The following is a 17,100-nucleotide window of genomic DNA, read 5'->3' as shown; positions in this document are numbered from 1 at the left end:
GAACCCTGAAATGCCAGAGTCTCATGGTACTTGACCATGCCCACCCAGCTCTGGGAGTGAGTCAGTAGGATCACAACCCAGCCACTTTGCAGTGCTTGTAGAGGAAGCTTGGAAAACCTTCCTTGCCCTAAAAGCAGATCCAAACATTTAAAAAAAAAAATAAGTAAAAAGGCAAAGAGAACTCTAACCATAGATTTTTATGGTGAAAATACTTTTTATTGTGAAAGAGAACAACAGATTTCAAACCCTGAGGAGACTAAAAACAAATTGTCTCCAGAAGAAGACCTAAAAGGTCAATTACCCTAGTCCCTATCACACAAGGCTCTATTAGAAGAAATTAAAAAGGATATTAAAAGAGAGCTAGAAGAAAAATGTGAAAAGGAAAGGTTTGCAAGAGGGTTTGGAAAAGGCATATAATTCATTAAATGATAGATTTGACAAAATGGAAAAAGAAAACAACTCCCTGAAAAACACAATTTGTGAAATAGAAAAGGTAAATAACTCCCAGGAAAACAGAATTTGTGGAAAAAAATTTCCAAAGAACAAAACAACTCATTTAAAAACTCAACTGAACAAATACAAAAAGAAGTTAAAAAAAAAAAAAAAGTAAATGAAGAAACAATTCACTAAAAATCAGAACTGAAGAAATGGAAATGAATGACTCAATAAGACATAAAGAATCAATCAAGCAAACCAAAAAAAAAAAAAAAAAAAGAAAAAAAAAAAGAAAAGAAAAGAAAAGAAAAAGAAAAAGAAAAATGTAGAAAAAAATGTAAAAATACACACTTGGGGAAACAACTGACCTGGAAAATAGATCTAGGACAGACAATGTAAGGATTATTGGAATCCCTGAAAAGCATGATAAAAAAAGAGCCTAGACACTATATTTTCAGGAAATATTCAAAGAGAACTGCTCTGATGGCATAGAATTAGAAGGTAAAATAGCCATTGAAAGAATTCACCAAAGACCCCAAAATTAAAACCCCAGTGAATCGTATGGCTAAATTTTAGAATTATCAGACCAAAGAAAAATTGGTCAGCCAGGAAAAAAAAAAAAAAAAAAAAAAAAAAACAATTCAAATACTGAGGAGGCACAATAAGGATCACTCAAGTTCTGGCTGTTTCCACATTAAAGGATTGAAGGGCCTGGAATCTGATATTCCAAAAGGCAAAGGAACTTGGAATGCAGCTAATAATAAACTATTCCGCTAAAAGGATCATTTCCTTTCAGGGAAGATGATGGGCATTCAGGGAAACAGGTGAATTCGGGAAACAAGTGAATTCCATTTATTTCTGATGAAAAGAACAGAGCTAAACAAAAAAATTTACCTCCAAATATGGGCTCAAGAGAAGCATAAAAAGGTAAAAAGAACTCTTGAGAAGTGTATTTCTGTTATGGGTATACATAAAGAGAAAATGTATAATTTGATTTTACTGTAATGGATATGGAATTATAAGTGGAAAGGGGATGGTTCCAGAGAAAGGGAAAAGTGGAGGTGAAATGAGGGAAATTAAATCTTACAAAGAGACGAAGGAAACCTATTATATTTGAGGGAAAGAAGGAAGGGGGATGAAAATTGTGTGAATCTTAAACTCATCAGATTTGTCTAAAAGAGAAAATATTAGACATATTTGGTTTATAGAGAAATTTCTCTCATCTTATTGAAAAGTAGAAGGGGAAAGGCAAAAAGGAAAGGGATAGCCTAAGTAGAAGGGAAAACAGAAATAGTATGAGAAAGGTATAAAAAAAGGAAGGTACGGGGACAGCTAGATTGCACAGTGGATAGAGCACCAGCCTTGAATTCAGGAGGACCCAAGTTCAAATCTGGTCTCAGACACTTAACACTTCCTAGTTGTGTGACCCTGGGCAAGTCACTTAACCCCAGCCTCAGGGGAAAAAAGAAAGAAAGAAAAGGAAGGTACTCTAAAGGGAGAGGGATTCTAAAGGAAGAGATGTGCTTGAGGCAAGTGATGCTCAAAAGTTAAATAATGGGGAGGAGGGAAAGGGGAAAAGGAAAGCGAAAACTATAATCTGAAGATAATAAGTTGGCAGAAAACACAGAATTAGTCATTTTAACTGTAAAAGTAAATGGGGTGAAATCTCCCATAAAGTGGAGGTGGATAGCAGGCTAGATTAAGAGCCAGAATCCTACAATACATTGTTTACAAGAAATACGTTTAAAGCAGGGTGATACATACAGAGTAAAGGTAAAAGGGCTGGCAGAGAATCTATTATGCTTCAGGTGAATTAAAAAAAAAAAAAAAAAAAAAAAAAAAAACAGGGGGTAGCCATCCTGATCTCAGATCAAGCAAAAGCAAAAATTGAACTAAATAAAAGAGATAAGGAAGGGCATTATTATCTTGCTAAAGAGTAACATAGATAATGAAATAATATCAATATTAAACGTATATACACCAAATGGTGTAGGATCTAAATTCTTAAAGGAGAAGTTAGGAGAGCTGCAAGAAGACATAGACAGCAAAACTACAATAGTGGTAGAGCTCAACCTTGCTCTCTCAGAACTAGATAAATCAAACCACAAAATAAATAAGAAAGAAGTTAAAGAGATAAATAGAATACTAAAAAAAATTAGGTAAGATAGATCTTTGGAGAAAGTTGATTTTTTTTTGTTTGTTTTTTGTTTGTTTGTTTGTTTTCTGAGGCTGGGGTTAAGTGACTTGCCCAGGGTGTCACACAGCTAGGAAGTGTTAAGTGTCTGAAACCAGATTTGAACTTAGGTCCTCCTGAATTCAGGGCTGGTACTCTATCCACTGGACCACCTAGCTGCCCCAGAGAAAGTTGAATGTTGACAGAAAAGAGTAGACTTTTTTCTCAGCAGTTCATGGAACCTATACAAAAAAATGACCATATATTAGGACATAAAGATATTAAAATCAAATGCAGAAAGGCAGAAATAGTAATAGCGTTTTTTTAGATCACAATGCAATAAAAATTACATTCAATAAAAGACCAGGGGAAGATAGATGAAAAATTAATTGCAAACTAAATAATCTCATCCTAAAGAATGAAAAAGTGGGGGCAGCTAGATGGCACAGTGGATAGAGCACCAGCCTTGAATTCAGGAGGACCCGAGTTCAAATCTGGTCTCAGACACTTAATACTTCCTAGCTGTGTGACCCTGGGCAAGTCACTTAACCCCAGCCTCGGGGGAAAAAAAATGAAAAAGTGAAGCAGCAAATCATAGATACAATTAATAACTTCTTCCAAGAGAATAACAATAATGAGACAACATACCAAAATTTGTGGGATGCAGCCAAAGTGGTAATAAGGGGAAATTTTATATCTTTAGAGGCTTATTTGCATAAAATATAGAAAGAGAAAGTGAAAGTCAATGAATTGGGCTTGGAAAAAAAAAACTAGAAAAATAGCAAATTAAAAACCCCCAATCAAATACCAAATTTGAAATTCTAAAAATAAAAGGAGAGAAGAATAAAATCGAAAGTAAAAAAAAAACAAAACACTACTGTATTAATTAATAAAACTAAGAATTGGTTTTGTGGAAAAAACCAACAAAATAGATAAACCGTTAGTAAATTTGATTAGAAAAAGGAAAGAGGAAAATCAAATTGTTATTCCTAAAACTGAAAATGGAGAACTTTTCACTAATGAAGATAAAATTGAGCAATAATTAGCAGTTACTCTGCCCAACTTTATGCCAATAAATTTGATAATCTAAGGGAAATGGAGGAATAACTAGAAATATATAGATTGCCCAGATTAACAGAGAAGGAAGTAAATTGCTTAAATAGTTCCATTTTAGAAAAGGAAATAGAAGAAGCTATTAATCAGCTCCCTAAGAAAACCAGGACCAGATAGATTTATATGTGAATTCTACCAAAGATTTAAAGAACAATTAAATCTAATTCTATATAAACTGTTTGAAAAAATAGGGAATAATGGACTCCTATCAAATTTCTTGTATGACCTAGACCTGGTACTGATACCTAAACTAGATAGGATGAAAATAGAGAAAGAAAATTATAGACAAATCTCCCTATTGAATATTGATGCAAAAATCTTAAACATTATTAATTATTGGCAAAGAGATTACTGAAAATTATCCCCCGGATAATATTCCATGACCCAGTAGAATTTGTACCAGTAATGCAGAGCTGGTTCAATATTAGGAAAACTATTAACATAATTAACTATCTCAATAACCAAACTAACAAAAATTGTATGATTATCTCAATAGGTGCAGATTAAGCATTTGATAAAATCCAACATCCATTCCTATTAAAAACACTTGAGAGTATAGGAATAAATGGGCTTTTCCTTAAAATAGTCAGTAACATCTATTTAAAACCATCAGCAAAGATCATATATAATGGGGATAAACTGGAACCATTTCCAATAAGATCAGAAGGTTGCCCACTATCACCATTACTATTCAATACTGTATTAGAAATGCTAGCTTTGGCAATAAGAGATAAAAAAGAGATTAAAGGAATTAGAGTAGGTAATGAGGAAACCAAATTATCACTCTTTGCAGATGATATGATAGAATACTTATAGAATCAGAGATTCTACTAAAAAGCAATTAGAAATAATCTACAACTTTAGCAAAGTTGCAGGATACAAAATAAATTCACATAAATCATCAGCATTTTTTATAATCACTAATAAAATCCAACAGCAAGAGATACAAAGAGAAATCATTAGCAATCTAGTGTTTGATGAACCTAAAAACCCCAGCTTTGGGGAAGAATTCGCTATTTGACAAAAACTGCTAGGAAAATTGGAAACTAATATAGCAGAAAACTGGGACACTGATACAATGTGTGGAACTGTGAATGGATCCAACCATTCTGGAGGGCAATTTAGAACTATGCTCAAAAAGTTATCAAACTGTATATACCCTTTGACCCAGCAGTGTTACTACTGGGCTTGTATCCCAAAGAGATCTTTAAGGAGGAAAAGGGACCTACATGTGCAAAAATGTTTGTGGCAGTCCTCCTTGTAGTGGCAAGAAATTGGAAACTGAATGGATGCCCATCAAATGAGAATGGCTGAATAAGTTATAGCATATCAATGTGATGGAATATTATTGTCCTGGAAGAAATGACCATCAGAATCATTTCAGAGAGACCTGGAGAGACTTTATGAATTGATGCTAAGTGAAATAAGCAGAACTAGGATATCATTATACACAGCAACAAGAAAGCTATATAATGATCAGTTCTGATGGACATGGCTCTCTTCAACAATGTGATGATTCAAACAAGTTCTAATTGTTAAGTAATGAAGAGAGCCATCTACACCCAGAGAGAGGACTATGGAAACTGAGTGTGAACCACAACATAGAATTTTTACTCTTTCTGTTATTGTTTGCTTGCATTTTTGTTTTCCTTCTCAGATTTTTTTTCTAGATCTGATTTTTCTTGTGCAGAATATAAATATGAATACATATATTAGATTTAATAGATATTTTAATGTATTTAACATGTATTGTACTACCTGACATCTAGGGGAGGAGGTGGGAAGGAGGGGAAAATTTGGACAGAAGTTTTTTCAAGGGTCAACAATTACCCGTGCATATGGTTTATAAATAAAAAGCCATAATAAAATAAATAAATAAATAAATAAGATAAAATGGAAAGATCTGAAAAAAAAAAATTATGTGTTTCCTAGTGCAAATAGTCATAGTACCTTTCTGAGTGTGTTAGGATTATTACTATGTGCTAAGTCAGTAGTTAACAATTCTCTAGCTCAGAGTTTACACCTTTAAAGGAACTCACTCATGGATTCACACATCAGACTTCACACCTTTAAGAGAGCATACTTTTAAGGTGCTCCCACAAGACCAGGGAGTATCCACAAGCCCATTTTCTGGGAGGATATAAGGAGCCAGGATTCAAGAAGTAGGGATCATTTGAGATTCTACTGTGGTGCTGGCTGGGGATACTTGGACAAGAGCAGATTCAAAGTCTAAAGGAAAAGCCTGCTCATGGACTTCTGGGAGATTCACAACTAGGATTGAATTCTGGGAAGCCCACAATCCCACATTCTCAGAGGCAGAGTCTGATTCATTCCCATGTCTTCCTTCATGCTGGCTGGAGGCTTTGGATTCAGAGGGAGCTAGAGACTGAAGCTGGCTGGAGACATTCTGACAGGAAAAATTCAAGACTTTGAAGGACACAATATAGGATCTGGACTTCTTGCTGCATTTTGGGATTATTGAACTGAAACTAAAACTAAGGCTGGCTCCAGAAGCTCCCCAAGAGATCTGCCCCCAAAGAACAAATTACAATTTAGAGAAACAGAACATTACATGAGTGCTTGTGGCTAATAAGATATGTATATAATATGCTCAGTCATTTTCTTTCAGGAAGAATCACTTTGTGCACACAAAGTAAAACTGACAAAGAAAGGATAAGTTGGAACATAGTGGAGAGGGTTATAAGGTTGGGGAGGGGAAAGGAGAGCAAGACATCTTGAAGGCACATCACAAGTAAGGCAAGGCTCCAAGAACTAAGTGCATAACCTCATGAAAAAATGCAGTTTGTAATCTTAATGGAAATATACTATAACATGTATATACTGTTATAAACCTAGTAAGTTTTAAAAAGAGAAAATGCTTGGCAGCATGGTGGGAGCAGCAGCAGCTGCTGTGATAATGGAGGGGATGGGTGAAGGAATAGAGTCATTGGCCACAATGGCATAATGATAAAGTACTGAATGGGTCCTACTAGAGTCTGTCCACAAGAATCAAATTTGATAATAATGATTAAACTGATGGAGCACTCTTTTCCAATACCATTTTCCTTTTCTGTTCTTTCAGAAAGCAATTTAAACTCAATCATTCATCCTTTAAACTGCTTTCCTCAGTTTCATTAAAATGGTTAGGCTGTAACTTCTAGATAAAAAATGAAGCCAAAAATGGATTCCAATTGCTTTCTACCAGTAAGGTAACCATAATGTTAGCATGCTAACCTGAACAAATCTTGAAGGTTCAATTGTAGGTTTAAATAGGTAGAGCTCTCCTATTCCAATTTGGGAGCTAGAACTCACTTTAGGCAAACTGAGATGATTCGAATTTTTTCTATCTCTATTAATAGTTTTATAACTGTCTCAAAAGACAAGACAGGACCTTGACATTTAGATCTCTTCTTTCTGTTCCTCTGATTAAATGATGTCCTTCATTTCTATTCTTTTGTAATTGTGGGCATGATGTCACTTGAGATTAAAATCCTCTCTGATTCCCTAGCAAAGAAGGTCTGGGCAACTAAAGAGCAAATATATGGTGATAATAATGGAAGACCCTTTTTTTAACTAGGTTGGGAGGAAAGAGAAAGAAGTGGTCTGTGAGGATTTCAAGCCTTCCTCTTTCAAGAAAGGAAGGGGAAGAGAAAAAGAGAGATTGAAAAAAGAAATAATGTGAGGATGAATCTCAGAACCTCCTCCAATTTCTGTGGCTCACTTTCTCATTCCCATTTATTTTAATACTATCCTATCCCTTCCATTATCGTATCTGGAGAATATGCTCTATAATTAAGAAACTTCTCCTTTAGAATTACTTCTATTCACATTCTTCATCTTTGGGTACTTACTGAGATGTGATGCCTTCTGGATGACACTATACCTAGACCTTTCTAATACTACATCTTCTTTCATAACATCTTATTCAGCTGATTCTGTAGAGAAGTCAGTACCCTTGATCTCCATTGACTCTATCACCAACATCAAGCAACCTCTCTTTCTTTTCCAGTTAGCTTTTATTCAAATTGATCACATGATCCAAGTTCTAGTAGCTATAATCTACCAATCCCTAAGATACTTTTCTTTCTCAGGGTATTCATTATAGAGATTACAGTATCCACATTCACTCCAACTACCACTCTCATATTAGAGAATTTTAACAGATATGTTGATGTTTTTTCAAATATCCTTAATTCCCATTCTCTCAATTTGCTTAACCCCTATGACCTCTCTCTTTACTCCATCACAGCTACACCCAAAAATAGTCAAATACTTTACCAAACCATTACCCTTAAAAGATCATTTTTCTTTGTAAAAAATGTGGATATTCCTCTATCTAATCACTAATTCATGATTCCAGCTCTTCCCATGCCTGGGAAAGAGCTTAACTTAAGAAGGTGTAGGTTCCCACTGCATACAGTGCCATCTCCAATTTTCCTGCTCTATATATTGCCACTTGATCCAGGTAACTACAGACAGATCTAGATAGCTGGTGACTTTGTACAGCCTTCTCTCATTTAAACCCAATTTACCTCCAACATTCCTGATGTCACAGTCCTCTTTGAGAAAAAAGGAAAAATATCAAAAAATGTCTTTCTCTCCCAAATCTATTTGTCTTTTTATAAAGACCTGGCATCTCGCTAATCCTAAATATTTTACCAAGCCTTTCACCTTGTTCTCACTACACTTTTCTTCCTTACAAATCTCAACTACTTAGTGAATGAGTGAAGATCTAGTGGATGAAAAAACATGTGTTATATGCTAGGCAGTTGCAAAGCATTAGAAATATAAATATAAAAAGCAAAACAGTTCCTACCCTCAAGGCTTACATTCTCAGGAAATTTTGACATAAATAAGAAAGTACTGGCCAAAGAGGAGTATTATAGTCAAGAATATCAAAGGAATAATGAGTAAAACTATAGGACAATTAATTGACATATCCTCCCATTGAAGTATCTAATACCTAATCTCAGAGCTGGCAGGAGAGGGAGGATATAAAGATTTCTGCAGTAGAGTGGTATGTTTAATCCAAGATAGCTGAGGTAAACATTCACTAATCAGAAATCAGAGCTTAGGCAGGAATGTCAAGTCAGAGGTGGAGGTTGCAATATCATAGCAGAGTATGGACCTGATCCAGGCTGGTTGTATTTATCATAATCCTATTCAACTCTTCACTCTCCTCTTTTCCCAAATTCCTTTCTCCAACCATGCCAAACCTCAGTCTTGGATTGCTCTCCCTTCTACTTCCTCTGTTCCTATTTCTGTGCTGCTAAAAGGAATTGTGCTACATGAATACATTCTAAAATTATTTTATCTAATCTCAATTGAGTCCTCACAACATTAAGGGAATCTCTTTATTTCTCCTTAAATTTTTCTCTACCTCAGTGGTTCATAGAATGTGATTTGGGGACCTGTAAGGGCCCTTTAAATGGGCGGACACAGTGCATCGGGATTGAGGCCCAGAAATAATTTCTGTGGATATTAGGACTGCCCTTGGGCGGGATCCTGGCCATATTGAGATAGCTTCGTAATGGGTGACTCTCTCGCTGATTGGCTGTGTGTGTGACCTCACAGGCCCTATATAAGCCCACTGCAGGCAGCAACTGCCCTCTTTAACCTCCTGCTGTTCACCCTGGCTCCTAGCCTGGGTGGCCAAGCCAAGATGGGTAGCCGAAAGAGGTAAGGATTTTGGTAGTGAACACATGGGTCTTCTGACCAGGTGTTCACCAGGGAACCAACAAGTCAGGGCATCAGTTAGGGCATTATGTGAGTAGGTATAATAAAGGCTTTTAAGATTACACGTGATTGTTCTTGAGTGCGCTACTGGTTATTAAGCTATAGATTCAAGAGATTGTGGCCAGAGACCTTAGAAGGCCTCAGAGGAGGCGAGCCGGGTAGAGCTCACACTGCAAAGGACAGTGGTCAAAGGTACTCTGGTGGGTCTAGGACAGACTAGTAATTGTAACTGCCAGGAGAGCACATTACAAATGGCGCCCAACGTGGTGGACGCATCAGGAATTATCAGGTTTTGAAAATATTTAATATTCAGAATTAAGATTCTGAAAGATCCGGTAGAAACGCCACTTAAGAGGGAAGACAGAGAAGCAATATGGACCCAGGTAAATCTGGGATCAGACTCAAGGACACAGCTGAACATAATGCTTATATCAAGAGGTTAAAGAGCCAGATGGAAGATCTTTTAACAAAGATCGCCACTGAAGAACAGCAGGAAGCTTGTAGTCAAGCTCCCAGAAGGCTATCCCCACACCCAGTAAATATAGCTCGGAGAGGGAGCAACCTAGAGCTAATGCGATTGTATGACAGTAGAGAGTATAAAATGCCACAGCAAGAGTTGCTGGAATTGCAGGTTAAACTACAGATGGAGATAGAGAAAGAAGAAAAAGCTAGGTTAATACAGATAGAACAGGAAGAGTTCAAACCAGTGGCTGAAACTAAGGAAGGAAATAAACGAACCACATGGACTAAAGTTGTAGAAATTCTTCTTAGCATTTTGTTGGTTTACCTCCTGCATTGTTGTTTTAAGGAATTTATCCATTACTCTTCCATTGAGAAGAAGTTTAGTTCTTTTTATGTGCAAAGCTCAGGTTTGATTTGGAATCAGCCTTTGGGGGATTTTCCAATTCTTCTTCCCTCTGCCTCACCTTCTTGGGCCAAGGGAGAAGGGGGAGGAGGAAAAGGAAGGGCGATAATACTATCAGCACTGCCCATTAATCCATTCAAAACTCCTGTGTCTTCATTTCAAAGGACAGGAGTAGGCTTTATGCCCCAAGGCAAAAAGGAATTGTGGGGTATTGAGTATAATCAGAAAAGTTTTAAAAATACAGTTGAGTTAATTTCTAAGAAACCTTACAGGGACAAGACCTTGCAGTTAGAGAGAGTGGAGTTTTATACTTTTAAAACTGCTAGGATCGTCTTTGGAGAGTTGGAACTCCTCTTTTCTTACCTCGTGGATTTTCCACTTCCACAGGTGAGCTTGATTTCCCAACCCCCTACGGGTACTTATAAAACAGTGTCTATGTCTAGAATGGGTTGGAAAATTGCTGTTTTAATCACTAGAATAAATAGACAGTGTGTGATCTTTGACCCAGGAGGAAAAGTAATATCAGATTTATTGATTCACACTCCTGGAGTACAATTCGGTATCAGAAACTCAAACTTTGATTTTTAGGCAAAAGAATTCAGGGATATAGCCGAGTGTTCTAGTAAAGTCATTACTGCACAGACTATCCCCAAGATCTCTTCTAAACAAGAGAAGGGAATTTTGGGATATGTGATTGCTTACAATTTTTAAATTTTGATTTTACATTTTTAAACATTTTTGATTTTACATCTTCAAAGTATTTTGATTTTACATTTTAAAGTTATTTTGGTTTTATATTTTTAATCTATTTCGGTTTTACACTTTTAAATTATTTTGGTTTTACATTTTTAAATTCTTTGCATTTTACCTTAGCAATGCACTTCGGGCATACACAGAAAGTGCAGCTGAGTGACAGACTGACTTTTGTCTGACTTGTTAATCTTTTTGACAACAACTTTGTTTCCACTGTGATGTGGAAAGGCCTGGATGGCATTTGGAAAGGCCCAAGTTGGGCCCCGGGGACATTCCTTCCTAGGTGCAGATCCAGCAGCAGAGTTCATCCCCACCAGAGACATTTGTAACCTGGGGATCCAAGAGAAGGACCAGACAACAGTCCAGAGAGACCAGCCAGATGTCCGCAGCCCTTCAGACGCTGATGGCAGCGATGCCCCTCCTGACCGTGACACCAGAGACAGCAGACACAGTTCCAGTGTTGCAGCTGAAATGGACTGTTTTGGGTGATATGCAATATAAAGACTGTACATGGACAATGGGCCTGCTTGCTTCTCCCGTGGCCACTTGCCATATGGTGGCCTGGGAAGAGGCTTTGCCCTATGCTTTCTATTGAAGGACTATGCTTTTAAATTAGTGGGTGAAAAACCAACACACCCACCTGCCATTGTTATTGAGACAATGTTACTGGACATGACTTTGCTTATGTGCACCTGTGAAACTAGAATTGTTCTAGAATTGTGAAAAGTGCAATAGAGAATTGTGATAAGCTAGAATTGTTCTAGGATTGTGAAAAGTGCAATAGAGAATTGTGATAAGCTAGAATTGTTCTAGAATTGTGAAAAAGTGCAATTGAGAATTGTGATAAACTAGAATTGTTCTAGAATTGTGAAAAGTGCAATTGAGAATTATGATAAACTAGAATTGTTCTAGAATTGTGAAAAGTGCAATTGAGAATTGTGATAAACTAGAATTGCTCTAGGATTGTGAAAAGTGCAATAGAGAATTGTGATAAGCTAGAATTGTTCTAGAATTGTGAAAAGTGCAATTGAGAATTGTGATAAACTAGAATTGCTCTAGGATTGTGACAAGTGCAATTGAGAATTGTGATAAGCTAGAATTGTTCTAGGAGTGTGAAAAGTGCAACAGAAAATTGTAAGAAACTAGAATTGGTCTAGAACTGTGATAAATGTAACTAGAATTGTGACAACCTACCTACTAATATTTGTTAACTAGAATTGTGATGTTTTACCTTGTTGACTTCCCACCTCAGTGTTGACATCCTACCTCATTGGCATCCAACCTCTTTGGCCTATTATCTCGAGTATGACTTTGATGAATGGGTTGAACATTTGGGCCACTGTTGAGCCTGGTTCTCATTGTCATACTTCTGTTTACTGATTTGCTGCTTTGTACCTCCTTGGGCATAACACTCTGTCATCTCATGGATCAAGTGAACTAGAGCTGGTGCTAAAAGTTTAGCTTGGTGAGATGTGCGGTTCCCGCAAAACAAGAGAAAGGGAATTGTAAGGGCCCTTTAAATGGGCGGACACAGTGCATCGGGATTGAGGCCCAGAAATAATTTCTGTGGATATTAGGACTGCCCTTGGGCGGGATCCTGGCCATATTGAGATAGCTTCGTAATGGGTGACTCTCTCGCTGATTGGCTGTGTGTGTGACCTCACAGGCCCTATATAAGCCCACTGCAGGCAGCAACTGCCCTCTTTAACCTCCTGCTGTTCACCCTGGCTCCTAGCCTGGGTGGCCAAGCCAAGATGGGTAGCCGAAAGAGGTAAGGATTTTGGTAGTGAACACATGGGTCTTCTGACCAGGTGTTCACCAGGGAACCAACAAGTCAGGGCATCAGTTAGGGCATTATGTGAGTAGGTATAATAAAGGCTTTTAAGATTACACGTGATTGTTCTTGAGTGCGCTACCGGTTATTAAGCTATAGATTCAAGAGATTGTGGCCAGAGACCTTAGAAGGCCTCAGAGGAGGCGAGCCGGGTAGAGCTCACACTGCAAAGGACAGTGGTCAAAGGTACTCTGGTGGGTCTAGGACAGACTAGTAATTGTAACTGCCAGGAGAGCACATTACAAATGGCGCCCAACGTGGTGGACGCATCAGGAATTATCAGGTTTTGAAAATATTTAATATTCAGAATTAAGATTCTGAAAGATCCGGTAGAAACGCCACTTAAGAGGGAAGACAGAGAAGCAATATGGACCCAGGTAAATCTGGGATCAGACTCAAGGACACAGCTGAACATAATGCTTATATCAAGAGGTTAAAGAGCCAGATGGAAGATCTTTTAACAAAGATCGCCACTGAAGAACAGCAGGAAGCTTGTAGTCAAGCTCCCAGAAGGCTATCCCCACACCCAGTAAATATAGCTCGGAGAGGGAGCAACCTAGAGCTAATGCGATTGTATGACAGTAGAGAGTATAAAATGCCACAGCAAGAGTTGCTGGAATTGCAGGTTAAACTACAGATGGAGATAGAGAAAGAAGAAAAAGCTAGGTTAATACAGATAGAACAGGAAGAGTTCAAACCAGTGGCTGAAACTAAGGAAGGAAATAAACGAACCACATGGACTAAAGTTGTAGAAATTCTTCTTAGCATTTTGTTGGTTTACCTCCTGCATTGTTGTTTTAAGGAATTTATCCATTACTCTTCCATTGAGAAGAAGTTTAGTTCTTTTTATGTGCAAAGCTCAGGTTTGATTTGGAATCAGCCTTTGGGGGATTTTCCAATTCTTCTTCCCTCTGCCTCACCTTCTTGGGCCAAGGGAGAAGGGGGAGGAGGAAAAGGAAGGGCGATAATACTATCAGCACTGCCCATTAATCCATTCAAAACTCCTGTGTCTTCATTTCAAAGGACAGGAGTAGGCTTTATGCCCCAAGGCAAAAAGGAATTGTGGGGTATTGAGTATAATCAGAAAAGTTTTAAAAATACAGTTGAGTTAATTTCTAAGAAACCTTACAGGGACAAGACCTTGCAGTTAGAGAGAGTGGAGTTTTATACTTTTAAAACTGCTAGGATCGTCTTTGGAGAGTTGGAACTCCTCTTTTCTTACCTCGTGGATTTTCCACTTCCACAGGTGAGCTTGATTTCCCAACCCCCTACGGGTACTTATAAAACAGTGTCTATGTCTAGAATGGGTTGGAAAATTGCTGTTTTAATCACTAGAATAAATAGACAGTGTGTGATCTTTGACCCAGGAGGAAAAGTAATATCAGATTTATTGATTCACACTCCTGGAGTACAATTCGGTATCAGAAACTCAAACTTTGATTTTTAGGCAAAAGAATTCAGGGATATAGCCGAGTGTTCTAGTAAAGTCATTACTGCACAGACTATCCCCAAGATCTCTTCTAAACAAGAGAAGGGAATTTTGGGATATGTGATTGCTTACAATTTTTAAATTTTGATTTTACATTTTTAAACATTTTTGATTTTACATCTTCAAAGTATTTTGATTTTACATTTTAAAGTTATTTTGGTTTTATATTTTTAATCTATTTCGGTTTTACACTTTTAAATTATTTTGGTTTTACATTTTTAAATTCTTTGCATTTTACCTTAGCAATGCACTTCGGGCATACACAGAAAGTGCAGCTGAGTGACAGACTGACTTTTGTCTGACTTGTTAATCTTTTTGACAACAACTTTGTTTCCACTGTGATGTGGAAAGGCCTGGATGGCATTTGGAAAGGCCCAAGTTGGGCCCCGGGGACATTCCTTCCTAGGTGCAGATCCAGCAGCAGAGTTCATCCCCACCAGAGACATTTGTAACCTGGGGATCCAAGAGAAGGACCAGACAACAGTCCAGAGAGACCAGCCAGATGTCCGCAGCCCTTCAGACGCTGATGGCAGCGATGCCCCTCCTGACCGTGACACCAGAGACAGCAGACACAGTTCCAGTGTTGCAGCTGAAATGGACTGTTTTGGGTGATATGCAATATAAAGACTGTACATGGACAATGGGCCTGCTTGCTTCTCCCGTGGCCACTTGCCATATGGTGGCCTGGGAAGAGGCTTTGCCCTATGCTTTCTATTGAAGGACTATGCTTTTAAATTAGTGGGTGAAAAACCAACACACCCACCTGCCATTGTTATTGAGACAATGTTACTGGACATGACTTTGCTTATGTGCACCTGTGAAACTAGAATTGTTCTAGAATTGTGAAAAGTGCAATAGAGAATTGTGATAAGCTAGAATTGTTCTAGGATTGTGAAAAGTGCAATAGAGAATTGTGATAAGCTAGAATTGTTCTAGAATTGTGAAAAAGTGCAATTGAGAATTGTGATAAACTAGAATTGTTCTAGAATTGTGAAAAGTGCAATTGAGAATTATGATAAACTAGAATTGTTCTAGAATTGTGAAAAGTGCAATTGAGAATTGTGATAAACTAGAATTGCTCTAGGATTGTGAAAAGTGCAATAGAGAATTGTGATAAGCTAGAATTGTTCTAGAATTGTGAAAAGTGCAATTGAGAATTGTGATAAACTAGAATTGCTCTAGGATTGTGACAAGTGCAATTGAGAATTGTGATAAGCTAGAATTGTTCTAGGAGTGTGAAAAGTGCAACAGAAAATTGTAAGAAACTAGAATTGGTCTAGAACTGTGATAAATGTAACTAGAATTGTGACAACCTACCTACTAATATTTGTTAACTAGAATTGTGATGTTTTACCTTGTTGACTTCCCACCTCAGTGTTGACATCCTACCTCATTGGCATCCAACCTCTTTGGCCTATTATCTCGAGTATGACTTTGATGAATGGGTTGAACATTTGGGCCACTGTTGAGCCTGGTTCTCATTGTCATACTTCTGTTTACTGATTTGCTGCTTTGTACCTCCTTGGGCATAACACTCTGTCATCTCATGGATCAAGTGAACTAGAGCTGGTGCTAAAAGTTTAGCTTGGTGAGATGTGCGGTTCCCGCAAAACAAGAGAAAGGGAATTGTAAGGGCCCTTTAAATGGGCGGACACAGTGCATCGGGATTGAGGCCCAGAAATAATTTCTGTGGATATTAGGACTGCCCTTGGGCGGGATCCTGGCCATATTGAGATAGCTTCGTAATGGGTGACTCTCTCGCTGATTGGCTGTGTGTGTGACCTCACAGGCCCTATATAAGCCCACTGCAGGCAGCAACTGCCCTCTTTAACCTCCTGCTGTTCACCCTGGCTCCTAGCCTGGGTGGCCAAGCCAAGATGGGTAGCCGAAAGAGGTAAGGATTTTGGTAGTGAACACATGGGTCTTCTGACCAGGTGTTCACCAGGGAACCAACAAGTCAGGGCATCAGTTAGGGCATTATGTGAGTAGGTATAATAAAGGCTTTTAAGATTACACGTGATTGTTCTTGAGTGCGCTACCGGTTATTAAGCTATAGATTCAAGAGATTGTGGCCAGAGACCTTAGAAGGCCTCAGAGGAGGCGAGTCGGGTAGAGCTCACACTGCAAAGGACAGTGGTCAAAGGTACTCTGGTGGGTCTAGGACAGACTAGTAATTGTAACTGCCAGGAGAGCACATTACAGGGACCTATGGGGTCCCACAACTCTTCTGGGGTATCTATAAAATTAAAACTTTTATAATATGAAAACATTAATTTCTAATATAGAAACTATTGATATCTAATCCATATGAATGAAACCCCTTTGAGGATCATCAATATTTTTTCTTTTTTTAGTGTAGAGAGGTCTAAAGGCCAAAAAGTTTAATATCAATTGCTCTATCTCATTCTTTATACCCTTGGCTCTTCCAAATCAGTCTTCAGTACCCTCTCTTCTTAGCTGAAATATTTGCCTCATACTTAACCAAAAATAAAAGACAAATAAAGGCTTGCTACTGAGAATTCTCTTTTCTTCTGCTTCTCATTTAACTTCTCCTCTTCTCACAACCCTGAAAATATTGTCCATTATTTTCTTTATTCATTTTCTAATGAAAATAGGGCCTTTCTCCTCACTAAGGCCAACTCTTTTACATACATCCTCAACATAATTCTCTCACATCCTCTCCAACAGAATACCTCCTTATC

At 37.8% G+C, this 17,100-nt stretch overlaps 3 protein-coding genes across 4 annotated transcripts in view; 2 read left to right on the top strand and 1 right to left on the bottom strand.

Annotated features, from left to right (window-relative positions):
- COL21A1 (collagen type XXI alpha 1 chain) overlaps positions 1-17,100 on the bottom strand; it is a 246,431-nt gene that overhangs the window by 83,944 nt on the left and 145,387 nt on the right.
- On the top strand, positions 9,720-16,409 carry LOC141566280 (uncharacterized). 2 transcript variants are annotated; one of them, XM_074310625.1, is made up of 2 exons: positions 9,720-11,949; positions 15,544-16,409. In XM_074310625.1, the coding sequence occupies exon 1, from the start codon at positions 9,831-9,833 to the stop codon at positions 10,908-10,910; it is 1,080 nt and encodes a 359-aa protein (XP_074166726.1). In that variant the 5' UTR covers positions 9,720-9,830; the 3' UTR covers positions 10,911-11,949; positions 15,544-16,409. The 2 variants fall into 2 exon arrangements, with proteins under 2 accessions (XP_074166726.1, XP_074166725.1); XM_074310624.1 differs by lacking the exon at positions 15,544-16,409 and adding an exon at positions 12,049-12,963 and having other exon boundaries at positions 9,720-11,900.
- Positions 13,166-16,409, top strand: LOC141566279 (uncharacterized). Its single transcript, XM_074310621.1, has 2 exons — positions 13,166-15,346; positions 15,495-16,409. The coding sequence occupies exon 1, from the start codon at positions 13,277-13,279 to the stop codon at positions 14,354-14,356; it is 1,080 nt and encodes a 359-aa protein (XP_074166722.1). The 5' UTR covers positions 13,166-13,276; the 3' UTR covers positions 14,357-15,346; positions 15,495-16,409.

This window comes from Sminthopsis crassicaudata, chromosome 4 (genome assembly GCF_048593235.1).
Source record: "Sminthopsis crassicaudata isolate SCR6 chromosome 4, ASM4859323v1, whole genome shotgun sequence".
Taxonomy (NCBI): Eukaryota; Metazoa; Chordata; class Mammalia; order Dasyuromorphia; family Dasyuridae; genus Sminthopsis; species Sminthopsis crassicaudata.
The sequence above is the reverse complement of the archived record's forward strand: the minus strand, read 5'-3'. Positions and strand labels throughout refer to the sequence as shown.

Coding starts and splice junctions, on each gene's coding strand:
- LOC141566279 (XM_074310621.1), top strand. CDS start 13,277: ATGGACCCAGGTAAATCTGGGATCAGACTCAAGGACACAGCTGAACAT.
- LOC141566280 (XM_074310625.1), top strand. CDS start 9,831: ATGGACCCAGGTAAATCTGGGATCAGACTCAAGGACACAGCTGAACAT.